The sequence below is a fragment of the Primulina huaijiensis genome, chromosome 3 (genome assembly GCF_012295235.1).
Source record: "Primulina huaijiensis isolate GDHJ02 chromosome 3, ASM1229523v2, whole genome shotgun sequence".
In the NCBI taxonomy this organism is placed as follows: Eukaryota; Viridiplantae; Streptophyta; class Magnoliopsida; order Lamiales; family Gesneriaceae; genus Primulina; species Primulina huaijiensis.
This window is the reverse complement of record NC_133308.1, coordinates 25261123-25278490: the sequence shown is the minus strand read 5'-3', so window position 1 is coordinate 25278490 and position 17368 is coordinate 25261123. Positions and strand designations below refer to the sequence as shown.

At 33.8% G+C, this 17368-nt stretch overlaps 1 protein-coding gene across 1 annotated transcript; it reads right to left on the bottom strand.

Moving 5' to 3' along the window:
• Positions 1–50: 50 nt before the first annotated feature.
• LOC140974032 (vacuolar protein sorting-associated protein 53 A-like) lies at positions 51–15920 on the bottom strand. The gene is made up of 25 exons (XM_073437239.1): positions 15781–15920; positions 15563–15638; positions 14967–15061; positions 14680–14736; positions 14380–14530; positions 13489–13559; positions 11851–11975; positions 10981–11141; positions 10764–10905; positions 10196–10259; positions 7947–8129; positions 7795–7836; positions 7265–7369; positions 7116–7175; positions 5814–5891; positions 5440–5547; positions 5225–5290; positions 4631–4708; positions 4413–4546; positions 4226–4319; positions 3416–3493; positions 3199–3261; positions 1309–1377; positions 1123–1218; positions 51–628 (listed from the first exon to the last, which is right to left on the bottom strand). Exons 2-25 carry the CDS (start codon positions 15618–15620, stop codon positions 329–331), a joined length of 2478 nt encoding a protein of 825 aa, XP_073293340.1. The 5' UTR covers positions 15621–15638; positions 15781–15920; the 3' UTR covers positions 51–328.
• Positions 15921–17368: the final 1448 nt, after the last annotated feature.

Here is a 17368-nt window from a genome sequence, read left to right as displayed (position 1 = left end):
TAACACTATATACATTTATTCGTTAAAAAAAGAGTATATACATTTCAATATAAAAACTTCGACTTTAATCTATTCCATCGAATTAAAAACATAAAACTACGATGATTAAAATCAAGCAAGTAATTTACAGCCAAAGAAAATTTTGAATTTTCCCGTACAAAAAAATGCCTGCGGCTTAATGTGAACCATTGAGCCAAAAATCCCATTACAACTCCACAACTGCAGTACAATTTCTACCCCAGGGGAGGGGCCAGATAAAGTTATCAGAGGCTAATTCTGATCTTCAAAAGAAACAGAAATGAACCCAATGTGAAGGAGCAAACATATTTTATCCGATGAAAAGCTTTCTGAATGCCCCATCTTTTCTATCTTTGGTGGTTGATTCAGTTAAAGCTAAGAATCTGCGGATTCCTGTCGTGGCAGCACCTCGCCCTAGCGCAGCTGCTCTAGCCACGATTTCTTCCTTCAGTGGGATGATCCCAGGTGCGATTGGATTAGCCATCACGGGTGCTGCCACCATGGTGCTGGGTGCAGATGGGATGACCGTCTTTAAAGATGTTTGATATGTCCCTGCCCCACGTTTGTTGTAGTCATCGAGTATGGTTTGTTGATCAGTCCTTTTGAGGCCCTAGAGAAGAAGGTAATAAAATGAGATGACGTGAGAGAGTTTATGAAAATGCCTGATTCGAAAGTCCGGAAAGAAATCCAAATTTTCAATGCATACAAGCAAACGAACAAATAGCAATAGATTGTACTTTAATGGCAAAATTGCGCATTCTTATGAAATTGAGGGGGAGATTTTCAATGCTGTTAATTTAATTTTTAACAATGTAAGAACGCCTACTCAACATATTCAATCCTTTTGACCAGTTTCTGAAGAAAGAAAATTTTGAATAATAAACTGAACAGCTGATTAATTTTTTTTAAAAAAAACTAATGGACACATTAATACTTTCTAGCCGGAAGAATAAATGTGTTGACCTGACGAAACCAACATATTAAAAAATAAAAGAAGGATAAGACACCCTCCATAAGGTGACAAACAACAATGCAAACTTATAAAATTCTTGATTCTGAGACAGAATAATAGATCCCAATTATTCAAAATCAATAGAGAACTACCTTCAGGTCCAGAATCCGTTGGAACTCTGAAGGTGTACCCTCAGGTAACAAAGCACAATATGTATCTGCCACAGAGTCAGTTGAGGACAATATAACCTGCATAGCATGTAAATGATCATGTTCTCCGAAAAGGTAAAAGAAAAGAACATGTTAAGTCGCAAAGCCAATCATAAATCTAAATCACACCTTTAGCAGAGCTTCAGCTTTGCTCATTTCACGACTCACAAATTTTGAGTAACCAGCAGCTACAGAAGTCTGTTTAGAGAAAATAAAGGTTAGTTAAAGATTTATCTAATGGGAGGAGAGGAAGTCAAAACTATAATTTTCTAAAAGATTTTATTCTCTCTTGATCTACTGGGCTACTAAACTACTTTACTTAAAAGTACAGTCCTAATTCTTTTGTAGAAACTGAACCGATCTAGGATGGCCAATGGAGACAATGAGAGGCAAACATAACTATCCTCAGGTTACATATATAAATCTGAAATCCATTGATAAATTTGAAATCAATTGATTTCAATTATATTTTATTTTTTATAATGAAACAATAAATCAAATCTTAAATCCACACTTTTATTATTTATACATTAGTAATACAAAGTATAATGAATTTCAAATAACATCATTATTGGGTGAACTTGAAATCCATTCTAATTACCATGAAATACTATGTAAGAAGTGACTTTAAAATTTATGGTTTTGTTTCTCTAAACAACAACAAATATATTGAAAATCGATGAATTTGAAATTCATAAATCAAAACGCAACCTTAATTTATTAAGATGCAAAAATAGTGTTGGACAATTAATAGATGTTTGGGTTCCTTTTCATGGGTTTAGAAGGGAAGAGTTACTGACAAAATAAAGGTGAAAGTAGAGTAAAGCGAGATGATTTCATTGCTTCTTTGTGAAAGAAATGTTCGCATATCTATGCATTAAAATAAGTAGCAAATAACGGGTCTACTTAGAATCTCCATACCCGTCATGTATATTTTGAGGTAATATGGACAAACTTTATCTCAACAAATTGATAAGTTGACTATTCAAAAACAAAATATATACGGGGAACCTTAAGTTCATGGTCTATTGTCTACGAGCCAGCTCACGGTCCACAACAAGGCAAAGCAATTTTGTAGAAGGTTCACCAATAAGTCATTCAACTCATGCCAGTGTTTATCCAAGAAAAACTAATGGCGGTTATCTTTGTGTAAACATAAAAAAAAATATGCAACAGAACATTAAAAAATTGCCATAATAAACGTAGTCAATTTGATTCACATGAGTTAAAAACTCAGGAAAACTCCAGGAATACTTGATCTCGAGGTGACAAGGATTCGCTTCCAATATTTGGAGGCCAGAGCCCATGAAGATTTGTACCAGGGAGCAGGGGAATTGGAAGAATTAATTTCAACTGAGGGCCAGGGACAATCAGTCACAGTAGAAAATAACCTACTATTTCATCAGCTAATATGACTAACCAAAAGCCTTTAAATGATGCATTATCCAATAATTTATGGGGCACAAAACGTATGTGGAGTTGCAAACATTATTATATCACAAGTCGACAGGAACAAAAGCTGGATAATCCAATCAAAGCATAGAGGAACAAGCAGCTAAATTCCTAGTGGATATCGTCCATACAGGCACACAAAGCATTGGAATAAGATTAAAAGACACAGCCCAAAAAAAAAACTTGAGGAATACAGACAGTAGCCATTCTTACAAGGGACAGGTGTCAGATATATGTTGAACCTCACAATTCATACTGCAAAAAGGACAGGAAATAGATGGTACCCAAAATCACAGAGAAAAAACTGATTTCTACTTAGGAAAGCAAAAAAACTTCACCTTTGTTCAAGTTAACCCCGAAAAAATCGGAAGCTAAGTGTTAGTTGACCGATACATGGATGAACAAGCAGGAAACTTTAGGACGTTAAAGGAACAAATGCAAATCAAGCATAGATTTAGCTTTCATAAGCTCAAAAACAAAAAAAACACAAAAATATATGAATTTTGATCCTCGGTATATTAAATATGCAATTATGAGTGGCTACCTGTAGCCAAGTTACAATCGTACCTTTTTCCCAAGGGAAGGAACATCTAAAAGAATTGTTTTTACAGCTTGTGTATCTAACAACATCTGCAGGTTGCACAAACAAGCACCTTAAATTAGAAAATGCTACATGAATGCAATATGCTTTTTCGGTTTATTACATGTCAAACAGAATATAACCCACTGGACCAATTCCTTTTTTTTTTTGGGTGGGATGGTGGAGGGGAGAGGGAGAATTTACTTGTTGGGCTCCTGTTTCTGATATTTGTTTGCATTTGAATATGTTGAGGTAAAAGCGTGGACCAAGAGATGACGCAAGCTGCAAAATCCTAAAAGTATGAGCACTTGATTAACGGAAAAACAGTAGTAATATAACCCGACACAAAATGAATGAACTCTGATAGATCGATCTTTGCAGATGATACGTTCACAATTGAAAGTATATGCATAAGCCTACAGAGTCTCTAGCCCCAGCAATCCACTTTCCTAATTGATTTATTAGCATCAACCAGGGAAAACAGTGGGAGGGATCATATACTTCTCCGTCACACCCTAACTTTAAGTGTCCCACTACAAGAATTTGTATATATGAGTCAATGAGATCTAACATACAAGTATTCAATTGACTTCACACATTAGGAAGGCCACACACTAGTGAGAAAGAATATTCCAAGATGAATAAAAACCAAGTTATACACGAATATCATGCTAGGCCATTTTTTATAAACCCATTGTGCTCAAAACAGAGCTATGTGTTGTCTGAAAGTAACCCAATTAACTTCTCGACCACTTTTGTTTTTTAACCAAAACCATTCCGGGTCAAGTTAACGGTTCATCATGAAAACTCAAGGTCGCTGATGTTATTTTAAAATAAAGCCATGCATTTAGAAGAAATAAACAGTGAGAATCATTCAAACGTCTTGATCAGAACATTTGTTTCTCGTACAGTCAAGTGGTAACAATTGTTTTGTGAAATTCCAGAAATCTATAAATTCAAATTGAAGAGCAAGATATAATGTGGATTAACATGAGATTATACCAGCACATTTACCTTATCAAGAAAGAATTGGAAATATATAGGAGAAAGAAGATTTCCAAGTACAGGAATGCTAGCAGTCAGGATTGTATTTATATTATTTACATACCTGCAGGAATATCATCAAGGTTAACATTAAAAAAGAAAAAACAGAAACAGATTAGGATTTTGAACAGCAAGCATATCCATAAAGCCATCTTACTCCGATTGGTCACCAACACTTTCAAGTGTGCCCCAAGGAACACGTGTCATTGCAGCCATTTCAACATCAAATTTCGTTTCTATACCATTCACGAGAGTTATCAATGCTTTTGTTATAACTGCTGAAAACTCGTCCTGCACAATGTAGTGATAGGTAGGGTGAGAGAGGTCGGTATCAAGGAAGCAACTGTATAATGAGGAATATGGTATTTTTCCTACCTGCACTTCAGACATATCAATCCTGTCCACAAAGACAGGATCAACTATTTTGGACACATTTTCGGCCAATTCCCCAGACTGGAAAAAATTCAAATATTAGTAGCACAGACAACAAAAGGAAATTGATACGAAGTAGAAGAAATAATGCATTGATAATAGAGTCAAAAAATTCGAAGGGGGGGCAGCCACAGATAAATAGATAAAATGGAAAAAAAAAAGAAATAGAAAACGAAATAAAAGATGCATATGTATTAATGACAGAGTAGTTATCATTACATTCTCTCAAGTTTACACGAGCGCAGATACAGCAGAATAGGTTAAATCTTCAATCAACCACTATCAAACTACAGGTCAATCTGAAAATGCTAGCTAAAACCTTAGATGCCTTCTCATATGAAATAACTATCACACAGTCAGGTGCCAGATCTAACAAGCAATAAGTTCACTTGATATTGGATACAGTCGTGTGATTGACTTCATGGAGAACACCAAACATTTCTACAAAGCCCACTTGATTTGGTTGTCTGAAATACAGTATTTTGATGATAGTCTATATAGAAGGATTACAAATTAATATGATGATTGAAAACTAACCGTTTTGTGGCAATATTCAGCTGTATTAACTATATAACAGATCACACGTTCATCCCTGTCGGATGTCTGCAGAAAAAAAACCATCAGCGAAAAATACGGAAAAAAGCCAACATTTGAACGAGAACGATAAAAAAAACTACAGAAGTAAAAAAAACAGTTGCTTAATTTGACCAATAACTAACACAAAACACATAAAAAATTAAAAAAATAAGTACCTTTATTTGACCATCCATTCCTGTAGCAGCAGCTACAATTCCTGTACCACCCTTGGGGAGTTTGGCAAAAAGTTTTGTTGCATATGCTTTAAGAATTCTTTCAAATACCTGTTTACAGATTTAAGGATTCTTGAAAAACATATATAATGGAAGTAAAGACACACCTTTAATATGATAATGTCTAAAGCCCTGATGTCCATTTTAAAGTATTTTAAACCCTTTTTCCGCTGTTACTTTAAATAAAATAATTATTGTTTGATAATTAATTATCATTAGAGTAAACGGACCTCACATAATGTGTACTCCTTAAATGAAAATCATAATAAACTCTACCTACTTCAGGCCAAAGCACAAGCCTGGAGACAAAGACGCACCTTTATCAGATTAAAGAGTGTCTGTTTTTTTGTCAAAGCACTGCATCGCTTTAAAGTCCTCCTTATAATCAAAAAAACCTTCACATGACAATCAAGGATTTAGAACAAGCATTACTCTAATCGAGAATAACGATGCAAGAAATAAAAACAGAGCTGGAAATCCTAAAAAATTAGGTACTAGGAAACTGTGCGATGTTTTGTGTGGCATTTTAGAAGGTGTGAAAATCATACTCAAGGCGAGAGATTAAATCACGGAAGAACAGAACATGCCGACGATAAATCTCTACACTAAGTCCTTCGACAAAAAAATGCAGCACAATTTTGAAATCGTGTTGTTGCATTTAACATGGACTACATCATTAGACATGTATTATACTTTTCTTCCACTTCAATAATTTACTATTTTGTAATTTATTCCTGTGTTTCGTTTTGCGGGGAAGGACGGAGACCAAGCAAAAAGTAATTAATCCTGTGTATGTCAAAGGACAATTTTATTGAATCATGTGAAAAAACATGAACATAATTTGTAAGTAAATGATTTACTAACATATGACCTACGTCATAATAGTGTGGATTAATGATTCACTTAATGTCATGTTAAATAACAGGATATCATAGTAGTAGATTGGGATAGTTTAGAAGTTGAAAGCAAAAAGTCCCGAGTTTTTGAATAAACTGGAATAAGTGAGAGATACACAGGGAAAACTAAAGAATTTTCTGAAGAAAATCTCTTCACAACAGTAAGAACAAAGATTTATTTCATCTAACTGAAGTAGAGCAAAGGTGTGATAGTTGAGAGCATGAGCGAATTCACAAACTTATTTTATTTTACTGCTAGGTAAGACTCACAAATCAAAGTGGCATGAGTTCAATTCAGGACACATGAACCTTCTGATAAAAAGTAGGTGGAGCAGGTACAAGTAGAAAAGACATAATGAAAGATGAAGGGAGACAAAAAAGAAATATTTCATTTCCGCGTGATAAGTGAAAATATTGAATGTCCGAAACCTAATATTTTGCAAAATGATCACTTGCACAATGCAGCCTACGGCAGATTAACTTTATCAATGTAAGGCTTGACACCACCAAGTGAATTCAGATTCCAACAACTTATTAAGAGAGAAGAAACAGACATGGATCAAGTCCAAGAATCAGCTTATGCTTTTCATCAACCTATTTGACTGTATTTACTTTCTTGGGAATAATAAGCAAATGCAACAACATAATTGAATGGTCAAAAAAAGGGTTATCATCTACTAGCTTTACAAAACAGATTTTTCATTAGTATTCCCATTTGTTTACCTGCATGCTGCTAGATAAAATGTTAGTTTGGCTTCCCTCCTCAGTTTCCCAAGTTTCTTCCTGTAGCATATAAGATATAGAAATGCCCATTAGTGCAGAGATAAAACAGGCCCACCACTTGCACATTGTCAGGAAGTAGGAAACCTAACCTGGATAAGTTTCTCCAAATGTTCCAAAAGGGTCTTCTCTTCCAGTTCCACATATACCGTCAAGTAAGGTTCAAAGCATGATGAAATGATCCCTTGAAAATTGAACTGCAACATAAAACAGTGCAATCAATATCACAAAAAATTAAGCAGTATTTTTCAGGTTAAAATCTGAATGAGGATCGAGCTACAGACTATAAATTCAGTGCACTAGAACCAGAACCATATTCAACACCTTTTTTGCAATAGATTGTGTCGCCCTGATGCAATACAAGTTTGGAGGCTGTACTCAAAGCTCAAAACTATTTTTTTAGAAAATATTTCACATAAATTTGCCGATGACTCACAGCTGAAAAATCAACCCATTTGAAAGGAAAAAAAATTACATGATTTTTTAAGCTTACTCCATCAAATGCACAATAAACAAACTAAACAATACAATCATAGCAAACAAGTAAAAGACAAATTCTAGTTACGAGATAAAATTTGGTTTCTTGGTGCACCATGCACAAGTGCCGAGCAAGGAAACTTACCCCAGCACCAGGAATGGATAAATCTTTGTGCCCATCTTGATCCTGGCTTGAGAAGAAGTAAGTGCGTCAACAAGTAGCATGAATGCATGATGTAGCCAATTATAACTTGACTAGTAGTATCTATCAACTTAATCAATCAATAATGAAGCCACCTCATTCTCACTTCCAAGATGTGCAGCAAGCTTTTTCTCATATTTCTTTCGAATGTCTGAAACAATCTGATTGTTACTTTCCACTTTATCTTCCACATTGTCACTTTCTGATTCTCTGCTCCGACTTCCACCTCCAAATTTTTCTGCTAATTCTTCTTCAAATTCAAGAGTACGTTGCAATGCCTGTTGGACGTCAAACATTAGAAGTATAAAAGGTAAAACTACCACAAGTTAGCTATTATTAGGTTCATTGAGCATAAATGTTAGCATTTTGAAATGTGCCGATTTTATGTGTTATTTCACGTCGTTTTGAGTCCGTTATTGCATGATTGTCTATGTTGTGTCCATATCTTATTCATTTATTTTATATTTTGTGTATTTGAGTCAATCCTCAATTAATTGTTTGTTTTGAAGGCAAAAGTGGCAAAGTGGCAAAATGATGACATATAGGTGATGAAGTCCAAAACCTGGCAGAGCACCTTGCGCTAGTTCGGTAAAAAATGACTGCTCCTGCGCAAAACTGAAGAAAAACAAAAGCGAAAGCAGAATATGACCGCCCTAGCGCAGCTTGAAGACAGAAAAAGATATGCAGATCTCACGCAACAAGACTTTAGAAAAGAAACAAGGCAAGAAATCACAAGAAAGCATGGCAAATGTATACTAGCTTTGTGTGGGACCCCTCCATTGACAATTAGAAGCAAATCAAAGATTGTGGAAGCACTTGTCCTTATCTTGGTGTATCTCAATTTTTAGGAAACAACTGGACCAACTTAGTTTCTTGAGAAGAGGGCCACGTTTTCCTGGATGCGGTGGTACAAGAGAAGGGAGAAAAAGATGGTTGCATCAAGGAGCCGGAGGAGGCAGAAACTGAAGGAGAACACACAGCCGAGCAAGAGAGTAGCTGAGGAACAAGAATTCCAACCAGTGTTTTATTTCTTTTCTTTTAGTTACGATTGAAGACTGAATTTTATTCTTAAACAACTTGATTATGTTATTGTATTTTTATTGCATCTTTGGAGTATAATCAACTTCGAAGTGATTTTATATAATTGAGACCGAAATGAGTTTTTATACATTGATAGAATAACAAAATACATGATCTACAACTTGCATGGACATATGAAGTTGGATACATGTTGATAGTCATAGACTGAAAATAAAAAAACTAGAAGATTCCATTGTTCGTTCTTCGTTGAAGCGATTGCAAATGTTAAATAACACAGACATTTGGTTACTGTATTTTGTTAATTAGATTAATATAACTAACATAGTATATTGATAGATTAGGGAATTCAATAAAAAAACATGACTTAAAATTGAAATTCAATCATTAGATAAGATTAAGTTGTAGGTGAACCGAGATCCGAACAATTATTTATTTATTATTTTATTTTCAATTATTTTGTTTGTTTCATCTTTTTATTTTATTTTCATTTAGTTTATAAATTAATTTAATTTTCGTAGTAATTAACTAACGAATTTTCTGTGGAAACGATACTTGCACTTCGTACACTATATTATGACTTGACTTGTGCACTTGCGATTTATTCGAACTTAAAAGATTAATTTTATTGAGGAATTTACTGTGAAAGAAATGTTCGATCACATATGATGGTCCACAGATAGTGTGTCCCCCATGAAAAAGCCACATAGAGAGGCTCACAATCTCAGACTATATATCCACTGCAACCTGACCTACAAGGTGGACTTTGCAGAAATAGGAATTCCACAAGGGAGTGGAGCATGTCAAATAATAATGATCAAACTTTGTTAACCTTTGTCCCTGGGATGAGCAAGAGACAAAAGGCTCAACTACGAAATGCCAGCAAACACCATACCCAGTAAATATATTTCAGAAGGCCAATGTTTAATTGGTGAAAGGAGACCACCAATATTTTGGTAAAAATGCCTAGGAAATGATAAATCGATTGCTAATCAAAATTGGATAAGACTGATGACATGAACACACACAAACAAAAAGAAAAAGAAAACTTGAAAGATTATTAAAGATAAACCAGTATAAATTAAATATTAGATGTATAGCAAACAGGAAGCAAAGCTTAATAAAATTACAGACAATGATGCATGCACGTGATTCTCAATTGTTGAGAATTTAGATTATGCATCTCTGGTAATTCAATGTACCAGGACATCGCTTCTGACAATTTGGTTACTGCCCACTTAAACACATTGATGGTAAACTTAAAACAATTTGAGAACTTTACAACAAGATATTAAAAGGATCTCACCACTAATATTGTTCCTACATCTGGCTTTTCTTTAAGATTATTGAGAATCTCCACCATTTGTGTCCTGGAGTCACAGAGAAACCAATGCAAGGTCAGAGTTTTGTGAAAATCTCATGAAAAGTTTTACAGCATTTCTAGGCAATGGAAATGTTATTAGATTTATTTTCAAAGTCTCTACAACAGCAAGCTTGGAAACATCACACAGACCATCTCATAACAAGCTTTCACGTAAATATCCCACATAAGCAGCTTATATAAATATGATAAAAATCATCTTTATAAACATCATACTAGAAACATATCTGGAAGTAATCATAAATCATCACCAAGCACAGAAAAAAGATTTTTCTAGGTTTTGATGTCAAAAGTAAGTGTCCGAGATTGCTGCTACAGCCATTCAATAGTCAACAAATTGAACACACCAAAAGCTAAATACTTGCTCACTCGCAGTTATTTGGCCAGATACCAACACATTAATCAGAAAATCATGTGACCAAGGAGAAAATTTTGAACAGGAAGCTTCCTAGAGAATTATACCAGAAAACGCAAATGAAGGTAAATCACCAACCTTGTCAATTTGCAGAACTGGATGCAGAGCAGATAGGGAACATGCCATGAAGATGGAAAAAGTTTCCAAATCTCTTCATTGGTTCTCAGTCGACGCTTGATCCAGGCATACCGTCTTTCTGTTTTATCCAGCTTTGCTAACTCTGTCAAATATAAGATATATCAAATGAACGTAAAAAATCAAAAGAATGCCAGGACAAAAATTTTAATTTGCACACCAGCTCCCTCAAAAATTTGTTGATAAGAAGTAAGTTCCCTGCTGCAAAAATTCTTTACTAACTCTTCCCTGACCGATGGTTCTAAAGCATCGACAACTAGACAAGCATCTGATAGCTGCTGCAGTAGATGAGTTTCTTCTGTCTCTTTTCCTGTACCTAAGCTGTGGAGAATTGATATCGTGAAATTTTAACAGAACAGAGAAAAAAGGGAAGAAAGCATAGGAGGAAAAATGGCGAAAAGAAATACGGTGGAAGATGCACATTCTACAAAAAATGAAACTTAACCCGAAATAAGTTTGGTTAACAGAGCAAACAAACACCGCCATCAATTCATTTTACAAAGAAAAGTTTACACAGTACTCACCACAACTATCTAAAAAAATTTATAAAAAAACGTGTCATAACGAGATAGCAATTACGCCGGAAATAAGGAAAAAACGGAAAGCAATTTCAGAACCTTGTTTTAAAATGGTAATTTTTTTTATAATTGTTTTAAAATGTATTGATATATAATATGCAGTACGTGTTCTCATACTTCTACGAGTATATCTAAAATCTTGCAGTAATAATTCTAATGAGAACTTTTGCATTATTACACATTACGCATAATTTTGCGGTGATAATTCTATCAAGAACTTTTGGGTTATTACACATTCAGCATTCTCTCTATTTTATTTCCTTTGCAGCAAAGCTTACGGCTACTTTGCCTCAACATTAATGACCGGTTGTGATGCCAAAATAGATATAGGGAAAGGAAAATGATAGTATTTAAACACACTTCTAATTCCTGAAATTAACTTATCGCAAGACTTGAAGACAAGATATAGAAGCAGCATTCAGGATTGACCTACAGTATCAAATACAACAAACCTGGAGAAATCTGAAAACACATGTGACTTTAGTATTTGTTTGATGCTCTTAAATTTCTCCCGAAGTTCTGTAATCTTTGGAACATCTCTGTAAGCATCAAAGTGACCGCATAACTGATTGACAGCCTGAAATGCATTGCAAACCCATGAATTATGCAAAATATACAATGGAGTAAATTTGAGCAGATAATGTCAATCAATATTATATAACAAGAAACTAACATAGATGCATAGTTACATCAAAGGTAAAAAGAAACTGTAAATTAATTGCTTGGAGTGTTCCTAAACCATTCAACACTGTTGAAGCAATGATATGTTTTAAAATTATGTATAAAAATACAAACTCTTAGAGAGCACAAGATGACAGCCGCATATTAAAATTAAAATTCACAATTACCATGTACCCATTGCAATTAATAGTCCAATCTGATATACTTATACACTTGAGATCAAAAGACATTTCAATCCTTTTAGGTTAGTGGATTGTGAAAACAAATATACAACTGCCCGGGACACCAAAAGACAAGCTTTAATTATATATCACGATGAAGCAAAACATGGATTAAGTATCTGTTCCTGGTCAAATAAAATCTTGACAGAAAAAACAACGAAAACAAAAGCAGCATTAAATATACTCAAAAAACAAACTCAGAACTGTCAAATAAACACACACTTAGGTATATTGAATCCCTCTGACTGTTTCACAAATTATTGTAGTCATAAAAGTGCTATGACTGGTATAGCCTCGTCATGTTTTCAGAACCCATGGAAAAAATATTCATGAAAATACAAACATCTCAAGGTAGCTAGTTTGGGTATAATTCAATGAAAAATGCCCCAAGATAAACTTCTAGAACATGCTAATCATGTGGAGATGAATATAGGTCTGCGAGTGCTTAAAACAGCATGTCACAGTCCATGCAAGAATTGAAGCCAACTACATGTAGATGAATAAAATTTGGACTAGAAAACTTTTAATCATTATCAAGTTCAAATGTGACATCAGTTATCCAAAAATTATCTCACACATGCCACGTCTAAGTTTGAAGCTAGAATTTTTTATTTTTCTAGATTCATTCTAATGTTCTACCAATTATAATACCCAAACGGCGTAGCATCTATTAGTTTGCTTCATTCTTACAAAAAATGATAATTGTACCATAAATATACGATAGTTTGGATGGAATTTATGTCGAATTTAATTGCATTAGGAAAAACTCTTGATTGTTTTACATCATGACCTCGACCGACTTTTAAATGTATCATAATTGCTTCCCAATGATAAAAGCCTCATAATCACCCAAAAAAAATTTAGTTAGAAAAGAGTTAATGGATGACCTCCTTACCTATAACCTTACACCATAAATTATATGAGGTATTTAATATTTATTATTGTCAGAAGTGATATTTTTTCTAAAGCCTTGAATGAAAATTCTGCCTTCACTAATCACTAACAATTGACCTAAAGGAGCTCCATATTTAAATAAGCTAATATTCTGTATCAAGTTAACATATTCCAGCCCTGAAAGATGTTTCTAAAATAGCAAGTTAAACCTGAAATAGAACGAGAAGTCCACGTATATAAAACGCGAGGATTATTAGATAATCGAAGACAAGCTGGTACTAAGTTGTTTAGTACCTCAAGCTGCGCAGCTGCCTCCTTGTATTGCCTTTTGGAAGCCATGACTTGGAGTTGTTCTACGGCAGAGACTGCATGCAAAACAGAGATTGCATTAATTCTAACAGAATCACATAATTAATTTACTCGTCTTTGATTTTCTTTCTTAGTATAAAGGAATGATTCCCAGTTAAACCTTGGTGCAGTTGCCGACATAGATTCCATAAAATGAAAATTGCCCAAACAAACTTTTAAAAGGAAGATGGTGCTGTTTGGTTGATATGTTCTACCCTTTTTCGAAAGTTTGTTTTCTTTTTGTCCGGTTGTCCCTAAAAAAATTGATTTCAAAGCACATCATGTGACATAACACACATCATTTTCAACCACAATAATCTCACAAGTGACTCGAGCAATTCATATTCAAATCAATCATTGCATACAATATCAGTCAGCCTACAAAACATTTAATTCGAACTCCACCTTACGTTCCACCGATATTCTTTAAAATTTTCACATCCGGTCGGACATCAAACATGTAATTCAAACTCCATTTTATATTCAACTGATATTCTTTAAAAATCATAAGATGTGAGAGGTGCGATTGAATCAAACACAACCAAAAGATCCAAGCACAACTTCAATTGCCAAAAAAAGAAAAAGTGATGAAACTTAAACAAAATGAAAATCATAAGGATCTCGCTAAATAATATCAAACCCGAAAAGTAAAAACAAAAACAAAATATTTTAAAAAATTGAACCTTGAATCAATCATATCTGCTAAAACATGATGAAAATTCAACAAGAAAGCTATTATTTAAAAAACTGTACAGCAAACAAGCCTAAATACAGCAAGATAGTGGGGAGTCTGGGGACGAACTCTTTCCATAAAGAATCAAGAGCAAGACAACTAACCTAGCATTGTAAGACGATGAAGGGCAGTAATTGTGGTCGTTATATGCTTCTTTGCAAAGTCAAGTTTCTTAATGTCACGGCATATTTCCTGAACCATTGTTTCACTTTGCTCTGCTTTTGTTTTTATTTCTCTAATTTTACCAATGAGTTCCTGGTTCATATGGTAGAAAACATATAAACAAAGATAAATGATGTTGAATATAACGCTGCTGCGAAAAATGATGACCAAATCATGAAAAGTGCAAAGAAACTTGTGCCAAGGAAATAAATGGTGTGATGGGATATTAGGTATTAGCGGACCTGAACCGCGTGAGTGGCTGCAGCAAGTTCCTCTCGGGCCTTGCTTCCTGAGTTACTCTAAACATAATATCAAGACCAAATAAGCCAAACAAACAGAAATATTCTCCAAAGCGGAAAAAACATGTTCTGATACAAGCAGGATTTCAGTGATTTCAATCATCCTCACGCAGCTATATATAGCATAATAAAATATAATGTAATGTAATATCGAATAATATAATACAATATAATTGTTGAATTACATAGTGCATGAATCCAAGAGAAGAAACAGTAAATGAAACACCAACCTGCTGACGAACAGCCGCTAAAATCTCAGCATCCACTCTACGAATTTCAACGTGTATTTTCTGCATAAGTGGATCGACACCAGATAGAGATGCCTCTGCACATCACCAATCATTGGCAGAGTCAGAAGTACAATCTTTCCAGAAATCAAATAAACATATGCAGGTTTGTGCTACAGGTTTCACAATAAAAACTCTATAAAACACGCTTATTGAACCGAGGATCCATCAAGTTACTCGAAAGATTGAATTTTTTTACTTCCATATAGTTGTAACATCTTGGTCCCGCATGCCAGAAGCTTCATGTCCTGGATCTCTTCAAATAGAAAATGACAGAGATAAAAAACACAGCTCGAATACGCAAATTTTCTAGACCACCAAGTTCTCCCACATGAATACGTGAACCGATAGCCTCCTAGTGGATACTAAATTTTATAGGCCACCAAGTTCTTCCGATAAATTCCACGTGAAATTCTTATGAAAAAATTTCATTTCTCAATAAAATTCTAACAGCTAATAAGACCTCACTGGTTTACACAGACATATAAATATGTACACAGAAAAATTCCCATTCATAGGCATGAAGTTTTATCTGTGACCTGTGGGAAACATCTGGTTGATGTAATCTAAAGCTCTCTGCTTGTCTGTCTTCGCCATTTTTTCTCGATTTATAAGCTGGAAACAATCAACAGTACATTAATCAGCAACCACACAGAAGTCAGAACGGTGTGAACTCAACCAATGGATCCGAGTAATGCAATTGATCTACAAATTTGATCGAAATTTCCAATAATTTTTTCGAATTGAAGCCGATTACCTCGTGAATCTTCAGTCGTTGAGCAGTTTCGACAGGTTAGAATCGCAACTGTTTTGCGATCAAGAAGGGAACCTGAACGTGCAAGCAAAATCAGACGTATTCGTTCTCGAGCGAATGAGCGGTTCGTATGAGCCGGGTGCATATGCCGATCAACGAGCCGGGTCGACTTGAAAGGGATATAAAAGTAATTCCCTAAAAACAAAATAGATAATTCAAGAAAACTTTTGATGAAATGTATTTTATCATTCCATTTTATGAAAACTTTTAGTTTAAAATAAACGTTAAAATTTATTTATATCGTATTACCATTTCTTTTACTAATTGGAAGCAAAATAATTTTTGTATGTATCTTCACAGGACGAAATTGCTAAAATCAAATAATAATGAATTAAATGATTGAAAATAAAAACTATATATACAAAATTAGATATGAAACCCGATCTAAACCCGTTATCATATTAAACCGATCCTCTAAACCCGATCCTATATTAAATCCACCCCATTGGGTCGGGTTTAAACCCTATCAAGCGGGTTTGGGACAGTCTTGTATTTGATTGACCCGCCGAACCTCCCACAAATATATTTATATATTTTTTTTAATCTATTTATATATTTTTTTATTGAATAATATACTATACTCCATAATTTTATTTATTGAATAATATACCATACTCCATAATTTTAGCTCATGATATTTTAAGATTAAAATAATTTTATTTAATAATGACGTTTTAAAATGAAAGTATATAATTATAATTTTTATTTTGTTATAAATTGAATATAAATCAATAGATTTTATTATTTATTCCTAAATATTATTAACATAAATTTGAAAAATAATTGTAATGATTTATTAATTTTTAAACTTTTTAATTGTGTAGTGATTAAAATTCAAAATTATTTAATTTTAAGTGGGTCCAACGGGTCTAACCCGGATTGGACCCGTCGAATTATAGGTACGTGGCCGATCTAAAGTGAGGCAGGACGGACGGGTTTTGGATTTGGTCAAATTCACCCTATCGTCATCCATAAATTTTATATAAACTCGACCCAAAACTTCATCATAATTGGATGTAGTTTTATGGAAACTCGATATCACCATACTTGGATGGAGTTTACGAAAATATACCCTAGAACTACCCCAATTTTCGATAATTAAATAATTAACTTTCAAAGAAAATTCAATTGACCTAAATTAAGAAAAGTAATTCATATTCTATTAAAATTTCATGAAATATCATATCATATACTACAATATCACTTCACATCATATGTTACTAAGTTCAAACCAATCATATCGTATAATGTTATTTATAAAAGTCCACTAATACAATTAATTATATTTTTTAAAAAAAATTAAAATCAAATTATAACTTCATATTCTACCATATAACACTTTTTTTATAAACTGATAAAAAAAACCCAACATTTTTATTCACAAATTTAAAATTATATTCATCACGGATATATTGTTGTCATTTTTATTTCTACTACAACATTCATAATAGTGCTACCCGAATGAAAGCGGACATATAGTATGCATGAAAATTACAAGAAAAAGAATCAAATGCCAATTAAGTAAAATCGA